This window comes from Apteryx rowi, unplaced genomic scaffold (genome assembly GCF_003343035.1).
Source record: "Apteryx rowi isolate R43461 unplaced genomic scaffold, aptRow1 scaffold_39, whole genome shotgun sequence".
Taxonomy (NCBI): Eukaryota; Metazoa; Chordata; class Aves; order Apterygiformes; family Apterygidae; genus Apteryx; species Apteryx rowi.
The window spans coordinates 3774473-3791205 of record NW_020450418.1 but is presented as its reverse complement, the minus strand read 5'-3'; the positions used below and the strand labels follow the sequence as shown (position 1 = coordinate 3791205).

Sequence of the window (16733 nt, the reverse complement as noted above, 5' to 3'; positions counted from 1 at the left end):
TTTTTTGGGGGTGTTGTTTTGGTTTAATTTAAGGCACTGTTAACGTTTATTGCATGAGATCTGTTGGCTTGCTGTTCCGAGCAGGGCTCATCGCTCCCTTTTGAGGGGAGCGTGCAGCGCTGGGGCCGCAGGAGCGCGCAAGGGCCCTGGTCCCTCTCGCAGGCGACGCGATCGCGGCGGGGCGAGAGTTGCGCGGGGAGCCGGCTGGCGCGCACCGAGGCCGGTTTTGAGTAGGCGAGTAGGTTTTGATGGGGGAAACGCCAACAAAACCGGCAAGGCTGAAGGAACAAGGACGTAACCTGCAGGCAGCGAAACTGGGCAGGAGAAGAAGGGCGCTGAGGACAGGAGCAGCCAGGAAGGATGTTTGCCAGAGGCGCGTCTCCGCCGTCGGCACCTCGCAGCCCTCGCGGTGTGCCGCGCACCGCCGTCGTAGCGCCTCTGCGCAGCCGGAAGACTCCTGGGCCCGGAGGCGAGGACTCGGTTGTCGGGACCATTTCCTTCTCCTCTGCTCCCGGCACCACCTTCGGCTCCGCGGCTGGAAGAGCCGGAGTAGCCTGCAGGCTGCATTGGCGCCGTCGAGGATGATCTCGACGTCACCAGGAGCCCTTTGAGGGCTGTTGGCATTTCCGGGCTGCTTCCGCCAAGAAACGGGCAAGATGCGGCTGTTTTTAGTCTTCCAAAGGCTGGGAATGGAGGTGCTCGCAGGCTTTGCGTTCCCTCCGGGTGAGCGGATCGTGCCCAGGCGTCATCGCCGCCGCCGACCACTGGGCTTCGGCGACGGCCGCGCGGGACCGGAGGGCGGACGCTCCGGCGGCTCCGGAGGTCGGTCTGGCCCAGACGGCAGGTCAGCCTGGCGTATTAAGGGGATTGTGTCAAATTATACTGCTGCATAAGGAATAGCTGTAATGCCACTAAATTCCCTGTAATTAATCAAGTGGCGATTACCGCCCTGGAAGTATGACATCTATAGAGCCTCTGGAGGTAATGCGATTACGCCGAGATGGAGCAGTTAATGTACCTTCGCCTGAAAGAACTGAAATGAATTAATTTAACATTATACATGTATAAAACATTAGTTTTTACAGTTGGGCTGAGCATTGATATATAATTCCATTACCATCTTTCTCCACAGTTTCACACTTCTCTATCCATAATTTAGCTGTATTTACGTTCTGTTTAAACATTGTCACGGTCCTTGTTTTTCTTCTTAGCTGCAATGGACATTTTATTCTCCAATGTGAGCAATCCTGTGCTGTCCGGACCTTGCAGGATGGCACCCGCTCAGAGATCCACGTTGGGCAGCGGCCGGCACCGCAGAAGGACGCGGGTCGTGTTCACTTTGCCATCAGCTTGTCCCAATGCTCGCGAGCTCTCTGCTGCTTTAACGAATCTGGTAGGGTGGCACCAGTGTTTATGCCCAATTCCTGCCCAAAAAGGAGAATAAGCAGTAGCAGTATCAACACTTTTCACTCCCGGTATCACTGCTGCGGGTGGCAGGTCTCGGCAACTGCTCGGTTAAAAATTATATCCCTAATCAAAATAATCCGACCAATTAAAAACACATTTTCATGGGATTTTTCTGCTGTGCCGCTGTTGCACGTTCCCATGCAGGATGCCCTGGGCAGAGCGTGCACGTGTGGAGCAGGGCTTTTGCTTTCCCTCATTTCCTAGGAAATATGTTCTCTCTCTGTGAACGCCCCAGCGCTGCCGCTGCTTGCGCAGGCTCAGCAGCGAGCTGCCACCGCGAGGGGTCAAACCGAGAAAGAGGGTCCCTGAAGATCTTGTGATAGTGTTTTCCTGAAGAAAACGTACTTTTGGGGAGGGTTACTTGTTTGCACTCTGAATGTGAAAGGTCTCTCCAGTCCCATAAAGCCCTTTCTTGGCTCTTTTTTTTTTTTTTTCTTTTTCTCCAGCATGTTGACACGCAGCTAGGACAGGACAAGTGTTGAAATTAAGGGTATAAGAGGAGTTGCTCCTGGCGTTCGGGGAGAGCATTTGCTGCAGGGTCTGGTTTATTTGTATGCAACATAAAAGGAGGAGCTGTGAACAAATTTCCCTAAGAAGCAATAAAGGTTAGAAACTGCAGAACACGGTATCTTTCCCTCCTTTCCTCTCTGCCAAATGCTTTTTTGCAGACTTGTTTCCATTCGAGGAAGACTGACACTCCGAAGCTCGGCTGTTTTTCCAGTGCGAGACGAACGCAGGAGACGGGGGTAAGGGCTCATTTTCAAAGTCTCGGCCCAAACGCTGGTGCCTGTTTCCCGGAGAACAGCTGCGTTTCGCAGCAGTGCGAGAGCCCGGCACCGCCTGGCGCAGCCCGCGGCAGGATCTGGCATTGCCCTGCTGGGTCCGGCCCCGCCGGCAATGCCGCTCCGCAAAGGCCGCGTTAGCCCCAGGGAGGGTGTTTCAGGCTTTCTCCTCCCCAGAGCCTCTGCCCAGCGCCAGGTTTGCCTTCGGAGGGCAGGGAAATTCGGGCCGCCGCTTCCAGCACAGCTTGCGCCTGATTTAGGGGCTTGTGCTCCCCGGCCGTTTGCCGGGAAGTGATTTTAGCCAGTGAGATCTGCACCATGGGATCGTGCCCGTCTGAGGCCGTTTCATTTGTCTTAGTAAATGTGTTTTTCGCTGTTCAATCCAGATAAGCAGGCGTCAGTGCGTAACTGCTGCTAAAGGCTATTGATGTTTGCAAAAAATCTATTAACTTGCTGCACTGGGGGAAGCAGATAAAACCGTGCGAATTATTATTTTGGGGCTGAAACAAGCCGCACAGCTTTCCCTGCGCAGCAGCGCTAGATGGAGCCATCGGCAAAACATTCCCATTCCTCCATCCCTGTGGCCTCCCTCCATCCCTCGGAGCATCCCCAGCCGCGCTGGCGCCGCCGCACTGCCCTTGGGGACATCTGCTGTGTCTCGTATCCCTGCCGGCGCTAAACCCACCTCTGCCCTGGCAGCCGGATCCCATCGAAAGGAATTAAGTCCTCCTGACGGGCTCGGAGCTGCTGGCCAGGCTGTTTCCGCAGGATAAGGCAATCGGGTTGATTGCCGCTCCAGAGGGAAGGGGGAGAGAGCAGAGCCGGTTGCTCGGTGCCCCCTGTGCTTTGAGGCAGCTCCGAGCAAGCTGCTGGCAGTCGTTTTTGCCTCTTCGCCCAGTTTTAAGCCTCGTTGGGCTCTTCCCGGCTCCCAGGCGTTCCCGCGTGTGCACTGGTGGCGGGAGCGAGAGCTGCCTGCGGGTGTCGATGGAGCGGAGCCGAGGTGGCACCGGCGTTGCCAAACCGTGCTGGCCTGAGCGCTTGCCGAGCCGGGTTGCTTTGGGCCCTGCGTGCGCACGTAGGGGCTGTGGCCACATCGCGTGGGGGATGCAGTTATTTCATCCTCTTCTCCACGCTATGCGGCTCGGACTGGCGCTGGGAGCCTCCCTGGGGCGGTGGGATAGCGCTCGCCGCACGCAGCCCGCTCCCGACGGCTGTTTTTTAAGCTAGAGGCCCGACGCAGCCCGACCGCGGCGGCGAGCGCAGGGCAGGCTTTTCTCCGGGTCGGTCGGCTCGCAGCGTTCGCACGCGGCCCGGCCGCTTTCGTTCCTTGCGTATCTTGGCGCTCACATCACGCAGCGCCGGCGAGGCTTCCTCAACCGTTCGCAGCCAAGGAGAGGAACGTGGTGTCAATGACCATACGGAGAGCGGAAAAATCACGTGCAGCGCATTGGGCTTCCTTCTCTCCCTTCGGAGCTAACCAGCGCCTCGACGGGCCCCTAGATCATCCCGTTAGTGTCTTTCCTTGCTGTGACTCAGTCGTCTCCACGCGTGCAGTACAGAGCTTGTTCTGGGGATGTGGTTTTGCTCGACGATATTTAGTTTGATCTCTACTGTGATATGAAAGCAGATAAACTGAGGCTGGCTCTTGGGTGCTTCGTGGCATCGGGATCCTGCGGACAATCTTCCACCTGTTTGTCTTGGTCCGTTGGGTTGTCTCCGGGCTGCTCGGCGCAGCAAAGCCGGCGGAGGAAGGAGGCTGGAAAGCCCAGGGCCGTGCGAGGGGCAGAGCCGCGTGCCGGCTGTGCTCTGGCGCTCGGGTGATTACCGCAGCCCGGCTCTGCCCCTGCTCGCGCAGCAACGTCGGGATTCCTGCGCGGAGCCGAAAGGGGCTTCCTGGAGGGCAAAACGTCCCGGTTGTTTGCAAAGCTGCAGACCCAAGATAAGGCGGCCTGTCGCAGGACTGCGCCGAGGCCAGTGTCCGCAGCGATCCTTCAGGCGAGAGGAGGCTCGCTCTTCCCACAGCGACCCTGATCCTCCGCGGAAAATCTCCCGCACACGCCACATCTGCAGCAAAACCCAACCGCTCAGCTTCTCTGGGCCGCAGCAGCTGCAGTTCGGTTCCTCTTTGCAAGCCTGGCTCATGAGCTGTTTGGAAAAAAAAATTCATGTGAAAATTGTCACAAAATGGTCATCGTGCTGGTTTTGCCAATGGTCTGGGGTGCAGGAACATAGTGTCTCTCGCCAAAAGAGCCATCGGTGGCTCACGACTAGGCACCTTGGACACAAATCCAGAGCTCGCTCCAGGAAACAGGTGTCTGCACAAGCCCCTTTTCTGCCCCGAAAGATGAACAGGGCCTGGCCGCGAGGCCGCGTGGGGACGGCGACCGGGTGCCCCAGCCCAGCCCGGTGTAAGGTGAAACAGGGAGATGCCTCCCCCGCGAGCCCCCAGGGAAAGCGCCCTGCACCCCAGCCCTGAGCAGGGCAGGCGTAAGGAAAATACGGAAAAAAGTTTAATTTGGATTTATTTATGCATAAAGGACATAACTCCACTTGGGGAGCAAGGTAAAAAAGCAAGACGGGCGCTTCAGACGGTTATCATCACTTCTGACTACAAACATGAAGAAAACGATGAAAACTGAACCAGATGCTAGATTTTGGTCAACAACAGCTGAGGCAAAAGCACAGAGCAGGATCTCGGTCATGCTCTAGGCCAGAGACGAGGCTGCCGCGCTTGGAAACAGCTTTGCCCTGTGTTGCAAATACGAGGGAAGAGGAAAAGGCAGTGCAAAAGAGACTTAATCCCATGATGGAAGTTGACTTACAACCAAAAAGGGAGTGCAGGATTAATTTCCTGCTTTGTAACAGAAGAGAAAAACAATGAACTAACGAGTGAGATCTGCTTTTAGAAATGCCAACTAAATCCCTTTTTATTGTGTCAGGCCGCACACCATCTTGACGGCACCAGGAACTAATCCAGGCCTATGGAAACCTGCAGAAAGCATCCAATAGATCCTAACGCAATAAAACACTGGTAATTGGCATTTCTTGGTATATGAAGAGTCTGACAGTGTTTAGGAGAGCAGGCACTGAGCCCTCCCTACCTCTTGTGGGAGACGGGAATTTAAGAAGAAAAAAAAAAAACATCTGCATAAACCTCACGTGCAGTTTGCCGATGGTGCTGGACTGACAGCCACGGGGCAGCGAGCCCGGAGCAAAGCCTCTCTGTGAACCTCCTGGACAATACTGACACATCCTGGAGAGGCCATCGGTTGGGATCCTTTTTTCCCAGGCTGTGGTTGGGGTAACTCAGTACATCATGTTGTGCCTGAGCGTCGCACGTACGGACGCGCAGGGCATGTCTGTGGACTACGTTTCCCAGTTAACTCAAGCTTAATTAGGAAAGATAAGAGCCATATGGTAATTCGGAGTACAGGCAAAACAAGGTCTGTTTGTTTGGATCTGGTACAGTCAAATATTTTCCTAGAGCATTAATTTTTAATTCTTACATCAGTCCCACATAAGCAAACATAAATAGGATTTTATACTTTACATAATCCATCCAGCTTGTATTTGTTGTTACGTATACCGAATAATCGCTGTCTGCTGTTACATACAGAAAGTCTAATAATAAATATGAGGACACAAACTTACAAGTTAAATGAGATACAGTTAAGTAGTTGATTAAAAAGGACGCCATAATCTAAGGTTACAAAAAAAGTAAGTATTGCTTTTCTAATGTGCTTTTCTTTTTTGTTTTGTTCACTCACCTGCCAAACCTATGCTGGGAGGGGTGCGGAGCAGAGCTCAGACTTAACTTCAGGACTGACTGTTCATAAAAGGCAATCCAGTAATCTGACACTCCGAAACAGTATTTGAGTCATTTATGGCACTATGCATAGATTAAGGCTATATAAGCGGGCTTAAAGCAGCAAAGTATACATTAGGGATGTATGCAAATAACCGACAAAGTTCGCTCCCCCCGTGAGCCTAGACTYGGCGATAGCGGCCGCAGTCACTGCCGTTTCACCTGGGAGCGCGGCTGTCGGAGGAATGAGCTTTTTGTCACCCATTCCCTCCGCTGGCGAGTCCTTCCTTCCGGTTCCTTCATTCGGGGGCGGCCTGGCTCTGCTCCGCATGGGCTCGCAGGAGCGCTGCGATTTCCACGTGGGCCGATCGCTGCGCCAGCGCCAGCGCCGAGTTACCGTCCTGCCGGGAGGGAGAAGAAAAGGAATTTACCGTGCAAATCTTCAGCTTTCACATCTTGCATTTTTGGACAGCTCAGACTTAATTAACCTGCAGTCTCAGCGGCTGCACCGTTTCACTAAAGGGAACTGACCCAACGTTTCATCACATCAAAATGCTGTTGCAGAAAATAGGAGAAAAGGGCATTAGAAATCCAGGATTTCCTTCCTTTTTGGCGGCTCTGTGGAACAGCATCAGCTGCAAGGTGATCGCGGAGGGGGCGCAAACGTGACCAAACGTTTGCAAGGCAGCAGGCCCCCTCCGCGGCCGGGGTTGCCGGAGGGAGCCGAGGGTGCTGGGGCCCCGTTCCCGCATCCCCTGCGGGTCGCACCAGCCTCCCCTGGCAGCCGCTGCTCCCGGCTCCTCCGCTGGCCGCGTGAGTCACTTTGGGCTTCCTAGTCCATTTTTTTATGAATTCCCCATGGATCGCAATGACAGAGGGCCGGTTCCCCCGGTCACAGACAACTATTTATGTTATAAAACCCCTTTAATACACCCAGCCCTGCGGCAAACTGCTGCGATTTCTCAGCCACACTAAGGGAGGCTGTTTTAGCATTTCACGGTTGTCGTTAAGAAGAAAATTTCTAACTCCAGCATGCAGCTAGCCGTGGTCGCTGTGTGCCCATTTATTCAGATAAAAAATACTTCCCTCCCTGGAGTCAGCCTCCAGCATGCTTTAAAACGAGCAACTGGTCTGTAAATCTTCCAGCAGGATTTCAGGGCTTAACCGGACCTGCGCAAAATACAGCTGGGGAGCATCTCGCCCCTGTCCTGGTGCCATCGGCAATGGCTCTTTCCTGTTAAGCAATGCGGGATGAAGATAAATTGCAGTTTAGCTGGGATACAGCTGCATAAATATAAACGCAACCACGTGGTCTGTTGCCATTAGCTTGCATGGGAGGAATACGTAGATCGGCCCCCTTGTACCATTCCCGGTCCAGCCGATAAATCCATGTCCCCTGCTTTCCCGCTAGCGAAGTGTCACTTTTCAGTAATGTGTTATTAACTGAATCCTGAAGGTCCTGGGCTTGTTAGGAGCGAAGCTAGCGCTCGCCTGCCTGTGCTTCAGCCCAGGCGAAGCAGCACGCCTTTATCCCCGTGAGGACAATTTGCTCGCTAATATTAATTGTATTAACCAACGGGAAGATACTGGTATCCGTTTGCACTCTTCTCAGCCCGTAAACAGCCAGGGAACTGAATTATCGCCCCAGGTTGTTGCCYGCCCTAAGCAAACGCTTTTCTTCCAGGCTGCAGTGGCCGTCACCTTACATCACCGTCCCAGCGCGCGGCCCGACGGACAGGCGGCAGGGAGCAGTCCCTCTCCAGGAATTAGCTGTGAGTTATGGTTTCATCCAGGAATTAGCTGTTAGTTATACTTTTCTGCAGGAATTAGCTGTTAGTTATACTTTTCTGCAGGAATTAGCTGTTAGTTAGTTATGTATCCACCCACCGGAACCTCCAAACCACACTCCCATAAATAACACTGCAATTTCTATGGCAGCCCTTCCACGACTGAAATGGGATTTTGGACGGAGGGAGCCAGACGCCGGCCAAAGCCCCCAGCCGTGCTCTGCCCTCCCTCTTCGGAGGAGGACAGCACACGGCCACGTTGGAGACGTGTCCCCAAACTCGTCACCGCTGCGCAGAGCCCCTCCAGCCTTGCCCTCGCTGCGGCCAAGCTGAGAATATCATTCTTCTCCGGAGCAAATTGCACCCAAATATTGCTATTATGTTTTGAAATTTCCTGGAAAAAATAAACATCTGTTGAATCAATTTTTTAATCTTTTCTTTTGTTCTCTCTTTGCTGGAAGAGTTGCCAGACAGGTTTACTACTTGACTTGCCCGTGTCTCGCTTGTCCATTAAGATCAGCTCTTTTCTGCATAGTACTTTTTTTGGCTTGTACATTGTACTCTGAATAATCACAGATATCGATATGATAATAAATAATATGATTTTTGTTCTGTTTGTACAGCTCAGCGTGCAGCACACAGGGGAACTGTGAGGTGCATCGTTATTATTATCAACTCCTGCTTGGTAGTTTCTGTTGGCTTTCTTTGTAGCAACGTTTAGAAATCAGGCTACATGGAAGCATGCGTCTCTGGTAGTTGCGACGGTTCATTTATGGGGAGATAATGTAGCTGCTTAGTCTGTTTTGGTCATTAAGATGAAATAGGATTTAACCGCCATATGGAAGAGCTTCCCCAACACTCTTGTTTGCATTAGAGTTTAAGCAGATGAGGTGCAGAGAAACATTTTTCTTTTCCCCTCTCKGAGTTATCTCAGGCTAGGAGCAGTCTGGGTCTCAACTACCAGATGTCAAGGGCAGGGTGAGTTACGTTTTTTCTTTCGTGGGCGGGTTTCAGTTCTGAAGGGCGGGAATTAATTGCTTCTAATTTCTTGGAGCTGAAGCACTGTTGATTGCAGATGTCCAGGATTTCTTGTTTTTCTTCAAGGTTTATACAAATTTGCTTCCATTCCCTCTTCACATCTGCTCTTTGTCACTGCAGTAGTGGACTATCATCTGCGATGATGTTTTCAAGTTAATTGGGGTTGTTCTTGCCCTGCAGGTCTGCGCTTACAAAGGGCGCATTGGTGGCCTCTCACACATCCTGGCGTTTGCTCCGGTGTGGTCTTTTCTCCGCCAAAAGCAATATGGGTGAGTCTCAACCCTTACAAAACAGGAAACATCCCGAGCAATGCAGGTCATGCCTGCAAGCCAGGTGGTATTTGAAGGGCCCGAGACCCAGGCTGGCGCTCTTTTCTCGCAGGTGCTCTTGCATCAGCTAAATGATGCTGCTGTGATTTACCCATAGTCTCTGTTTAGTCCCAGCTGGTTCCCCTTACCTTATCCGTCCGGGCGACGTCGCAGCCGGGCTGGGCCAGGAGGAGCCTCACGATGTCGGCGTTGCCTTGCTGGCAGGCCACCATCAGCGCCGTGGTCCCCTGCTCGTCCGGCAGGTTGACGTCGGCCCGGCAGGACAGCAAGGCTTTCACCATGTCCTCCCGGTCGTGGCTGATGCCGAGCATCAGGGCCGTCTGGCCGCCCTGGAAACGGCACGGTGACACACTGAGCAGGACTTACCCACCGGAGAGATCCCGCTGGTTTATGGGAATAAACGCTTTCCCACGGCGTGGCCAGACCGCCTGCTGTCCAGCTGCTCCAACACACAGCAGGTCCCCCTAACTCCTGCTAGGTGGGACTTTAATTTAGGCTGATAATTACCTTTATAGCCATTCAAAAATGCCTTTTACACTGGAAGAGCTACATAAACATACCGTCATCTTTAAGACTCACGTGTGGGAAGCTATGATTAAATGACAGTGCACCATCAAATCTGGCACTGTGGGGCACCAGGGCTATGCAGTCCCGAGAGTTCGCCCCAAACAGCTCCTCTCAGCAATATTTTCACCTTGCTTTTGTTTGTTTATCCTATTTCACTCTTGCTTCCCTTCTGAGAGAGCTGTTAGGTGTCAAAAAAGCTGTGAGCTCCTCAGTGGCTGCCTCCGTTCCCGCGAGTGCTGGGCTCATCCCGCAGCAATCCCGGGAAAGCAGCAGCAAGTGCGGCCCCGCACGCTGGGCTGCTCCGTGTCCCACAGGGCTTTAATTAGCAGCCGAGAGATGGTGTCTCGCCCGCCAGGACTGAGAAGCTGCCCTGCCATGGCCGGGGAAGTCTGGAGGGTTTATTTAATCACAGCGGACTGTGCAATTTAGCTGAATGTGCCTTTATAACTTTTGGGAAACCAGCGACTCCAACGCAGGAGGTACCACTGAGTCTCGGTTTCAGGCTGTACGTTCAGTACAAGAAGTAACTCGAATTATATCCCCCCTAGAGATCTCTATGGGGGCATGATTATAAGGGAAATTATTCCCAGTATGCTCAGCCGCAGTTTGAATTAACAGTCATACAACACGGTACCCACAGCTGCTTATGAGCCAAGCTTGTCTATCCGCTCGGATTTCATTAAATCCTCAGCAAATGTGTCCCGAAGTTGTCTTGTTGGGGCAAACCTTCGAGCTGTCATTCCAGCTGCGCTGGCTGTGGGAATAGCAGGAGTTTGCCCATTGGGATTGCAAATAGGAAAAGGCTGGACTACGCTGCCGTACCTGGCTCGCTCGTACGTTCACGTTTCCTGCCTTCAGCAGCTTCATCACCACCTCCATGTCCTCGCGGGTCTCGGCGGAGGCCAGCGGCGTGATCATCACGGCGGTGTACCCGGCCTTGTTGGGGCGGTCCACATCGCACACCCCTGCGGAAGAGAGACATCCCCCCTCACGTGCAGATGTACAGAGAAAAGCAGGATGTATCCCGCGGCAAACTCTCCATGACCTGATCCAATGCAGCACCGCGGGCATTTTTCAGGTCAAGGAATAAGGCACCGGGAGTTTCCCCAGCTATACAGGGCTGAGCCTTATCATCAGCGTTAAATGTCTATTCATTAAGGATCTAGCCAGCGTAGCATTAAAGGCCCTTGCGTGCTATACATTGCTACCTCTAATTATAATTGTTGAGGTCAACTTAGCAATTAACTTTGATGACCGTAACCAAATTTTATCCTGGATTTAAAAATAAAAAAAAAAGGTAATTTATGCCTTGGGCGTGTGGCCAGTTGTGGAACTGTGTGCTATTTACTTTAACTCCTGAAGTGGGGGAGCAGCAGCAAAATGAATGTCACCTCATGGGTGGGGTAAATCTGATTTTGCTAGAGTGCTCTCATAACTYGGTTTCAGTAATATCAGCTCTGAAGAGCTCCAGAGCCATTTGGGGGGTTCTGTTCCTCTTGGTTGGCCCATAATTGGGGAATTTGCTACCTAAGACACTATAACTTACATCATTGCTACTGACTGATAGCATCCCAACAAGAAGCAATAAAGTTGCTTATTGGATACCTTTCTATGCTGAACTTGTTGGGAAAAAAAAATCCTACCTTGTTTTATAAACTAGGACAAATCCCCAAAGGGGCCTGGTTTTTAGCATATTTAATTTCCAGGAGAGGCCTGTTTTTTTGCGGTAGGGCTGTCAAATATACCCACAGTTAATCATTTAAGACAGCAATAAATTTCACGGTAAAATGCTTTACAGTTTTTGCTCTAAAGGTTCTCTCTCATACTGCTCTGAAGTGCTCTATTTTTTTTCAACTGAAGAGCTTATTTTCAATTATAAGCATCATATTGGCAAATTCTCTTAAGAAATACATTGCTTCCAGTGTTTCAGAGTGAGCTTTTATGTTCTGGGCACCGCAGATTAGAAATGAACTGTGTCTAATCTAAGAACATGCAATTTTAGTGTTGCCCTTTGAACTTTGTTGCTTCGGGCATTTAGCGAAAGAAAAGAACAAACTTCTCCCAACGTCCCGAGGCTGTTTGGAAGCCTGTGACAACAATTGGTTTATAGATGTGTATGATAATATGCCATTTTCCTAACATTTAACAGATTGTCTCGCCAACGAAAAAAGGCCAAAGTGCCTTTATTCCTTCTGAAAGCACTTGCATTTTTCTCCCCCCCCAACAGAATCTCTGCTGAAAGCGTCATTCTTTACAAAAGGAGCTAAAAGTTCACTCGGTTAAAATGCGTTTTTTCTGCAAGGCTCCCACGACAGCCCGCCTGCGCCCAGCGGCGAGACCCCGGGCGGCCGTCCCTACCTGTGTCTAGCAGCAGCTTCGCGACGGGGAAGTTGGAGTGGGAGACGCTGTAGTGGAGCGCGGTGTTCCCGTTCCCGTCGGCCAGGTTCACGACCGCCTCCAGGAGCTGCGGATGGGCCGTCCCGAAGGCTTCGAGATAGGCTGCGACGGCCTCGGGGCTGGAGGATTTCCGGCTCGACACGCGGAACCACTCCTCGGAGACAGCGGCTGGGACGCAGCCCTGCAAACGCCACCGTCACCCCGTTGCGGCTGGGAATGAGCCCCACCGGAGGCAGGGCTGGCATCTCATTTCCCATATAACATCCCAGCTCTGCGGCTGGGCAATGCAGCCGTGCCTCTCGTGGCAATGCTTCTCCTGGCCGTGACGCTCAGGTGGGACACCAACGCCAGCTGGGCACCTGTGTGGGACGTCTCATGCTGGACCCTCTCCCTGCTTGCCCTCCCCTACTGCAGCATTTTAGGGAGGTAGCTCTAACCTTTCTCCTAAATTAATTCTCCAGCCTCCTGTCTCCTCCTGTCCATATGGAAAAAACAAGGACGTTTTCACCTACAATCTGCTCTACCAGGTCAAACCTAGAGGAATCTGCTGTGACTCGTCCTGCAGGGACGACAGATCCTGGAAACCTGCCCAGGTCTCTGCCCTGTGCCGCTTCATCCTATGCCCTGGCATCCCCCCAGCATTTAGCACGTGGGATGGGTTTTGTGATTATTCTTATAACTGAAGAGAGAAAGGAATTTCCTGTGGGAATTTGGATAAGTGAGCAGAGAAAGCTCCCCTCCCCCCTTTTTTCCCCACAACTCAGAGGTCACCTTGACCCTTTCTCCCTGCAAAGCTGTCCCTGGCATGGTAGGATACGCTCTGCAGTGCATGGCTAGGATAGTCTTACTGATTAAACGTAACAGAAACTGGGAACCGCGTCTGAAATTTGATTGAAATATATCCATACCAGATGCTCGTCGCTTGGGGTCCTTGTTTCTGAGAGGTGTTTGCTGAGTAGTTGGCAGTCAGTAAGGAAATCTTCAGAGGTTTTGCATCTAAAGAGAAAATATTTTGGTAAATCCATCATAAAACTGAACCAATATGTAGCACTGGAACGGGAAAGATAATGTACAGTATAAATGTTTACATCAGAATAATTTAAACACTTATTTAAATGCTTAACTTTATGCACACAAGTTGTTCCCTTGACTGGAATCAGATTTTAGGTACAAAGTTTAAGCACTTCTGTAAGTGTTTGTAAGTAAGTCCAGAATCTCAGATCTGTAAGATCAACTTTAGCTTTTACCAGAATCCTTAAAAATTAAAAACAAAACAAAACAAACAATTCATTCCTGAATCTGCAAAGAAAATTCCTTAGAAACTTTACTTTGGGTGTGGTGGTGGTGGGTGGAAATGAGCTAATTCACCCCTAATATGACTCATTTTGCCTTTTCCATAATCAAGTATAGGGCCTGAATCACTCCCCATTATATTCTCTGGTAACTTGAAAAACATTTAGCTCTTCAAAGCCTTCTCCCATGTGTACAGAGGTCCACGTTTCTCCTTTCTCTCCAAAAATGACTAATTTTGCTGACAATAGGATGTCAAGTTCTTTCACTGAAGCTTCGAACCCAAATTACTGCTAGCTGATACTCATTGCTGAACATTGCTAATACAGACCGTTGCTGCGGTTTGGGGATTACCTCTCAGTCCCGTGCTGCGTGCTGGCTGTCACTGTTGCCGCTGGCTCCTGCAGCCCGTCGTCCTCGCATCCCTCCTGCGGGGAGGGCCCCAAGGCAGCGGGATCACTCTCGCTCGCAGCTTTTGGCTGTCTGTGCTCTGAACCGTCCGATTTTCTCTCCGTCTCACTGTCCGAATCCCCTTCCAGTGGGCTGTCTTCACAGCTTGTGTCTTCACTTGAGGTCGTTTCATAACTAATTGAGGACACCAAATGTTATTCACTCCTCCTTCCCCATCCGCAACCACAGGGCCTGAGCCAAGGCTCATTGAAGACACCCATTGACTCCAATGGGCCTTGGATGAAGCCCAGAGTGATACTCATATTAAAAAGTTAGAGCTACATCCAAACTTTGGGTTAGTCTTAGTCTTTTTTTTTTTTTTTTTTTTTTTGCTTCTTAAGCCAGTAGGAGCAGTTAAGATTAGGAGCAGGCAATGTTACTTCAGGGGCTACTCGGTTCGTTTGCACTGACGTCCACAGAGGGGGAAGCAGTGGGTGAGCCTCGGGCAGGTGCTGCGTGCGGTCCCAGGCAGAGCTGGTGGCATGCCGCGGCCGGAGCAGCAGCAAGACATACGGCTCCCTTGGGGCAACGTGGGACACGCCGTACAGTTGCAACCTGGAGGACCTCTGGGCAAACCGTGCTTGCAGTTCCCATGCAGATCTGAGCCCACCATTCAAGTAGCCCTGCTTTAGAGACCTCTCTTTTGGTTATCTAAAAGCATTAGTAACAATAATATCTTGCATGAGACAGAACCTTTAATTCTCAGGGATCCCCAAACTAATCAAGATTTCTCTACTTACTACAAGTTGTATCAGCTTCAGTGACTGTTAGTAGAAGAAATTCTACTCAACAAAAGTGAGTAAAACCTGATATATTGAACAGCAGTAATCACAGAGCTGGGAAGTGGGGGAAGAAGTACGGGAGCAGAAACCAGCCTTCAAACTTGCACACATAATTGCGTGCACAACGAAGGGGAGGTGAAATGCCTCCTGCCCTTTTCAGTGCCAACACACGTATTCCTCGCTAGAAGATGCCCTATTGCCACCGTTAGAGATGCATCTACAGCACATGTTGCCATGCCTAGTTAGCTGAGACCACCACGACAGCACAGAGGGGCAGGTGAGCCACCCCGCGTCTGGACCTGTGCTATCGTTCCCCACACTAGCTAGCAGCAAGGGAAGAGAAAAGCCAGAGAATTAGATACCTGAATACACAGGAGATTGGGTGTCAGAGCAGAAACTAAAACATGGGTCTCACCCCAAGGTAATTCCTCATCTACTGAATTCATCTTTTCTCAGTCCCTGAACCATCCACTCCTTCACCTGCTCACTTAGTTTTGCATCAAACTGCCCACTTTCCAGTGGGTGCTGATTAGTACATTTGTTGGCTGTCCCTGCAGCGTGCAGGTGGGCAGACTGACTCTGCCTGTGTTCGCGTGGAGGCAGGGCAGCGGCAGCTTGTGGAGGTTTGCACCATGCCCGCCCAGGCCATGCAGACCTCATCCAAAACCCGTCACAGTTCATGGGAATCCTCCCACTGACTCGCCTGGGTTTTGGATGAAGCCCCAAAAGATTGGTGCGCGGAGAACGTCAGTCTCCAGGGATGTCCCTTGCTTCTCTAAAAACACCGATGTCCCGGTCTTTTCTACAGGGTTACTTACAGGTTATCAGTACTGGATTAAAGAAGGGAGAAAAGAGGCTCCATTTCAAATGCCCTTTTAATCAAGAGATTTGGAGGGGGAGAAAAGAAAAAAGAATGACTTCTTCAGCAGTACAGATGACATTACATGTTAGAAAGGCAGTTTGATCTTCTTAACTGATGCTTACCCACCATTTACCCCAACAAACTGAAGATTCTTTTTGGTCCCATTGCCTCCTGCATGGAAACCATAACCTTTCTTTTTCATGATAGATTTAAGACTTGTGGTTGGAGAGATTTCTAGCAAAATACAAAATAATAGATTAAATAAGCAGATGTGACATAATTATCAATGATTATTCTCAACCTGTAGTAACAAATTACAAATCATAACAGTAAGCATGTTACTTGATCTTATAAGATTCCTTTTATATTCTGCAGAACTACCAATGCATCTGGAGACAGCTGAACCTGCCTTGCCGCCTTTAAAATAAGGACCTCAAACATCATCAAGTGTCCGGGAATATAAGGCAAGTGGCTGGCAATTATATGCAGGTTCTGTGAACATCAATTTACTCTTGTAATGTTTTCTGAGGACTCTCTTGTATTTTCAGTACTGATGCTATGGACATTTCTGCCCAGTGCCTCTCCTATAATACTATAAGGATGACTCACTCCTTTAGAGTTTGAATGATCTTTTCAAGTATTGCTTCTAATTAACAGTCGCATATCTATTTGCAAGGCCTCTCTGACAGTGAATAAGGAACCTTATCTTTTGGATTCTGACAAGCTAAAATTATTCTGGATTAACTATGTTGTGCCTTGGGACAGGTCTTTTCACAGCCTCGCTGCTCAGTTAGGTTGAATTGTTTTAGTTCTGCTGAACTTCATGCTGATTTACACCAGAGGAGCAGCAGATTCCTGCATTCTTGCAAACTGGGACATCCAATCCAATTAAGGAAAACAGCCAGCAGGGTTATTCAAGGTAATAGCCACAGGTTTCAAGTGGTTTTGGAAGTTGACCCTGCGTGTAACTGAGACACAGCTTTAACAGATCTTACATGTATTGTTCGTATTTCGTTTTTAAGATTTCATGGCTTGTGACATGCTGAGATTTGTTTTTCCCTCAAACATACATTTTTAGGAGGAGCTATTTCTGATTTCACTGACACTAGATATACCGCCGAGTTCCACTGCATTACACCTGCTCTACACTTGATTAAATGAGATTTGGCCCAGACAT

General features: G+C 50.4%; 1 protein-coding gene across 8 annotated transcripts in view; it reads right to left on the bottom strand.

Moving 5' to 3' along the window:
• Positions 1–4769: 4769 nt before the first annotated feature.
• Positions 4770–16733, bottom strand: part of KANK4 (KN motif and ankyrin repeat domains 4) — a 45663-nt gene continuing 33699 nt past the window's right edge. For all 8 annotated transcript variants that reach the window (XM_026074512.1, XM_026074513.1, XM_026074515.1 and 5 more), the window contains 7 exons: positions 15679–15790; positions 13817–14047; positions 13081–13168; positions 12134–12353; positions 10598–10740; positions 9337–9537; positions 4770–6455 (listed from right to left, as the gene is read on the bottom strand). In XM_026074512.1, the coding sequence (XP_025930297.1) occupies positions 6354–6455; positions 9337–9537; positions 10598–10740; positions 12134–12353; positions 13081–13168; positions 13817–14047; positions 15679–15790 (1097 nt within the window). In that variant the 3' untranslated portion in view covers positions 4770–6353. The remainder of the gene's footprint in view (positions 6456–9336; positions 9538–10597; positions 10741–12133; positions 12354–13080; positions 13169–13816; positions 14048–15678; positions 15791–16733) is intronic.